Source organism: Pteropus vampyrus, unplaced genomic scaffold (genome assembly GCF_000151845.1).
Source record: "Pteropus vampyrus isolate Shadow unplaced genomic scaffold, Pvam_2.0 Scaffold56, whole genome shotgun sequence".
Taxonomy (NCBI): domain Eukaryota; kingdom Metazoa; phylum Chordata; class Mammalia; order Chiroptera; family Pteropodidae; genus Pteropus; species Pteropus vampyrus.
Window position 1 is genome coordinate 6,430,677 of NW_011888837.1, and position 5,577 is coordinate 6,436,253.

At 30.8% G+C, this 5,577-nt stretch overlaps 1 protein-coding gene and 1 pseudogene across 2 annotated transcripts in view; one reads left to right on the forward strand and one right to left on the reverse strand.

Moving 5' to 3' along the window:
- BMP2K (BMP2 inducible kinase) overlaps positions 1-5,577 on the forward strand; it is a 114,611-nt gene that overhangs the window by 46,005 nt on the left and 63,029 nt on the right. For both annotated transcript variants that reach the window (XM_023530889.1, XM_023530890.1), the window contains exon 3: positions 1,610-1,715. In XM_023530889.1, the coding sequence (XP_023386657.1) occupies positions 1,610-1,715 (106 nt within the window). The remainder of the gene's footprint in view (positions 1-1,609; positions 1,716-5,577) is intronic.
- Positions 4,547-4,662, reverse strand: LOC111740048 (annotated as a pseudogene).

Sequence of the window (5,577 nt, forward strand, 5' to 3'; positions counted from 1 at the left end):
GGGGTATACTCTGCAATATATATCTTTCAGTAAGAGAAAAAGTTTTTTTAAATATTAGGAAAAATGAAAAGAATTTTAATAGACCATTAAAGAAAATTTTTGTAGCTCAGTTAACTAAACATTAAAATAGTACAAAATAAAAATTTCTTTTTTTTCTGCAGTTGCTTATTCTCAGTGCTCTGGATGGCTTCGTGTTCATGTTCTCTTGCTCTCCCTTCTCCTCTCTTGTCTTCCTCCTCATCCAGTGTTTATCAAATGCTAATATATATGTTTAAATTTTTTTTATTGTCGTTCTTACTTATCCAACTGCTAAGAGGGGGATTTCTTATTTTTATCAGCTTCTTTATTAACATACATATTTTGATCCCTTTTATTTGAAGATGGTGGGCACATTTATACAATATGACTTTTCTGAATTCTGCTTTTATTGTTCCTATTCTTTAGCTAGACTAGAGTTGATTAGGCTTTGAGACTTGCTTTTTTTAAGGTAAGGCTATGAGCCAATAGAGTGAAAAGATTTACTCCAAGGTAATGTGGGAGTCTTAGACTAAGTTAAGGCTGTGAGCCAATAGAGTGAAAAGATTTACCCCAAGGTAATGTGGGAGTCTTAGACTAAGTTCTCTAACTTGAGCCCAGATATGGTACTTCCTTTTAATAGACTGTGTATAATTTTGAGACATAAAAATGTAGTTATCATCAACCGTAGCAACATTCAAATTCTATGCTTTTGAACAAGATATTTTAGGGAGCTAGCTCTTCAGAGCAGGTGTCTTCCAACTTTTTTTGACAACCCATCCGCTATTATGTATGTTGATTTATGAATTATTCACATGTTCAGCTGCAATTAGCAAATACCTCAAATTATATTACAAAGTTAAAACTAGGTTTATTATTGATAGTGGATGTGAATTCATTTTAAATAGTATTCTTAATCATTGTTTTTTAATTTCTAGATGGACCTAATTATATCATGATTTTTAACCTCATTATATGCTAATAACTATCTTACACTAGAAGCCAAAAGTGTCAGATTTGCCATTTTCTTATTTCCTTACTCTTGTATTATTAGTATTTATAGTTTCTTTATAGAAATCTTTTTTAGCTACTTGTTCATTTTTTAGGTTATTTTGTTAAAAGTATGTACATTAAAAATGTATTTAACTAGTTACACATTAATTGCAATATGTTGTATGTAAAACAAGCAAATGAGAATACAGTTGTTAGTTCTCATTATTCTCAAATTAGAGCTTAATTTCTTTACTTTTTTAGAAAAAAACAAATATAAATAGAAACTCTGATATTTTATTTTTGAGTCCTTAAAGACTATCTTACATATTCACATTGGGAGACTTACTTTTGGGTGAACAATCTTTCTTCTTGATTGAATTGAAAAATAAGTGTTTACTGAATATTTACTTGTCAGAAAATTATAGTCACATGTAAATACTTTCCATTGGAATTGTGGAAACCTTTTTGAAATATGTCAGATTCCATACTAATGCTTAATTCTTACTTTTCGAAATTCTCTGAGTACATCAGACTTCAAATCATTATTAATGATAGAGCTTTAAAATGTATATTTTCTGATTCTGATTTTTTTTCCCCCCAGAAAGAGCTGTCTGGTCACAAAAATATTGTGGGTTATTTGGACTGTGCTGTTAATTCAGTTATTGATAATGTATGGGAAGTGCTTATCTTAATGGAATATTGTCGAGGTAAGTACTTTCTGCATTTGTTCTATACTAAAAAAACATTGGCCTTAAAATGGGTTACTGGGTGTCTTAGTTTCTCCCAGGGCAGCTGTCACTTTATTCTAGACATTTATTGCAGTCTCACCTTTAATTATCTGTCTAGTTAAGGAATGTTGTTAAAACTATTTAAAACCTAGTCATAGTTGCTGCAATGATGATATGAGCAGGTAAATGGACAAAGAAAAATGCTATTGGGTTTAAAACAAGAAGTCTAAGCAAGTAAAGAGCATTACACCTCATGCTCCTTTATACATTTCTTTTATAATCCAAGAAAATCATTATGTATCAATATTAGTGTTATAAGGTTTTTTCTCCAGCGTTCTACCATGTTATCTTTTAACATATTAAATATAATAAATTTAGAGGATGTATTTTGAGCTAAAATTTTTATAAACTTGTATTATTTGGTATTTGGGATTTTTTAAAATAAATATCAGAAGCTATAAAATCACATTTTATTTGGACTTAATGTGGTATTTTTAAATAAATAATTACCTGTATAGTATGCTGGAAGAACAATAATAATAACTTTTAAAAAAATCCCTGAATTTTTTTTTACTTTCATGTGTGAAGGGGCCAGTTAATCAATTTCCTGCAAATCTGCTCTTAAAAAAAAAAAATCAGACTGTATCTGGCAATTTTGGCTCTAGGGAGTCTTGATTTATATTTAGATTCTCTTAAAATGGTTATGATTATTAAGTATTTTACCAGGAACTCTTGTCATTTCCTGAAGGTTGGAGGAGGAGGATGATGATGGTAGTGGTGATGGAGAAAATATAGTCTCATTTACTCCAGTCTTCTAAGGAGGGACGGACAGTGAATTAATGTTATAATATCTATTGCAATGTATTTTAACTTATTTCCATATGTAATTTAAGAAGTTAGATGTTTTCATAATTGTTTTCTTCATATCTCACATACTCTTACTGTAAAGCATTTTGACCTTTTTAGGGGGAGGAACTTGTTTTTTTTTCCTGCCTCAGTTTCCTAAATTCTAGCATTTATGTTACTGATTCTTAACTGGATTATAGTTGAGTAATAGCCTTTGGCTCCTTGTAAGTTTTTAAAGATAACTTAATTGGGCATAATTAAGATAACTTATTTGGACATAAACCTTGGATAAGTTTAATTAATTGTCATCCAGAAGACATTTTAAAAGGGGAACCAAATGAACTTCCAATTTATAGGGAACAAATTGTTTTATGGAAGGCATTCTTTTGCTTTTTAAAAATTAAGAGAAAAAATTTATCTTGTTTGAATCAGCAAGATTTATTTTACATGGAATTTTTATTTTTATCAGTTATTCATGTATATATTAAAAAGTCAAATAGATCTGTTAAACTATGGCTGAGTCAATATCCTCCTGCCCCATCCGTCTTCTCAGAGGTAGTCCCTTTAAAATCCTTGAGATGCTACTTCTCATATTTACTTCCATATTTCTATACTGCATTATGTAGAGGAGAATCTGTAAGTTCAGTGAGATCCTTAGAGTATGAAAGAGAAGGAACTTAGAAAATCAGGGGTAGTATGTGACTATGAGCTCTTTAAAGCTTGCCAGTGCTGATTTTCTGTTTTAGATAGTAGCTCCAAGAAAAGATGAGGATTTTATTGTCAGTGTAATATATTCTCAGATTTTAGATTAAATTAAAAATCAGCGATTAAATTATTTTATTTGTCACTAAACTGTGACATGTAATACTCTGTAATTACATTTTCTTCTACTTCTTTTTACTTTTCCCGCAGTTAATAATTTTCCCAATTTTCATTTGCCTAATTTCTTTCATACTTATTAGTATTTTATTTATCCCCATATTCCTCAATGGAAGTGTAAATCTTTATGCAATATGTTTAAACATTTTAATATTTGTGTAATTTAAATTTTTCTTCCCCTAGAAACTTTTGGGGAGTTTATAAGTCTTCCTCCTATCCTTTTGGGGAGACTTCAGTTCTGCTTAATTTGAACAGCATTTAGCTGTCATTCTGGGAATTCTCTTTGCCTTCCTCCTATCTTGGACTCTGCTATTCATGCCTACTACTTGTTTTTAGTACTGCCTTTGGTAGAGTACATTTTTTAGTAGCTTTCTGATGATAGGTTTATGATAGAAAACATTTTGAAACCTTGCATATATAAAAATATTTTTATTCTACATCCATATTTGTTTGTTAATTTGGCTGGTTAAAGAGTTGTAGGCTAGATATAATTTTTCTCTAGTTTTGAAGGCATCATTTCATTTTTCTCTAGTGTTTCTATTGAAAGTTTGGATGTATTATGATTCCTCAATTTTTTTTATGTGACCTTTTTTTTTCCGTGGAATCCATTGCCATTGAATCTTTCCTTTTTGAATCTTTGCTTTATCTCCAGCATACTCAAATTTCAAGATATACGTGCCTTGGTTATAGGTCATTTTGGTATCTTTTTGCTGGGCACTCAGTTTTTCTCTCTTATTTTCTCTGTTCTTTCTTTTTGGACTTTTAATTTTTTTGAATATTGGTCTTCCTAGATTGATTGAGCCTCTGATTTTCCTTTTTTATTCTACTTATGTCGAGAGCATTTCTTCATTGTATCTTTCAGATCCTCTATAGAATTTTGTATTTCTGCTATGTTATTTTTAATTTCCAGAACTCTTTCTTGTTCTCTCAATGTTGTTCTTTGTTATAACACAGCTTTCTCTTGTTTTAGGTGCAAATCTTCTGTTGTCTGCAGATAATACAGCTTATAAAAAGATTTTTGTTCCTTGTGTTTCTTTTTTCTGAAAATTTTTCTTTCTTTTTAAAAAAATTATTATTGTTATTTATGCCTACAGCACCTGGTCTTCCTAGGTGGTCTCCCATCCAAGTACTAACCAGGCCCGACCCTTCTTAGCTTCCGAGTTCAGACATCAGGCTTGTTCAGGGTAGCATGACTGTAGACCGAGGATCATGGCTCCACAGGGGCGTAAACCCAGGATCTTCTGTGTGTAAAGCAGATATGCTTTGATTTCTTTACCTGGAAAATGATATTTCAAGAATGTGAATGAAGAACACCAAGAAAACATTTTTCATTTTGTTTAGTTGTTGGTTAAAATGAGTCAGGGTGTCTGACAGGAGGATGAAGGAAATGGTTACCTGGTCAGGCGCCTCACTCTTAAGAGATACCCTGAGAACCAGATAGACCTGAGTTTTCTGAAAGTCAGAGATTGATAGATAAAAGTTAATGTTCTTCTGCTTTAAAATTCTAAGAAAAATTGTTTCAGAAAATACATGAGAATGCTGTTCAATAATAAAAGGAACAGGTGTATGCCTATGCACCTTCTTACAGATTACGGAGTAGCAAATATTCTTTTATCCAACTTTGTTAAAGTATCAAGTTAACATAAGCCTGCCTTTTTAAATTCTCAAACTTGTTTTTTATCAGAATGTTTTCTGAATTAATCACGTATTTACTTGTGTTCTAAAAATATACTGATAGTTCTTAATAATTAAGAATTATTTATTAATATAATAAATATATTACAATATGCTACAATAATATTGTCAGTTATTATAGCATATTGTCAATTACTGTAGCATATTGTAATATATAATAATCCTTTCAGGGCTCATATATTGTTGTTTGGTTTTAGTTAAGTTGCTCTGGCCATTATTTCTTACCTGGTTTAGAGCATTAACTTCTTAACCTAGCTGTTCATTTCTACTCTTGTGATTTCCTTATTCCCTAGTCAAGGATCTCTTTTAAAAAGTCAAATCAGAAAATTTCCTTGGTTCTTAAGTTAAAATCTAAAGTGTTGCTGATTGCTGTCTGCCTTGTCAGTCTCATCTTACCTTACTCTTCTCTGCTTCCTAGACT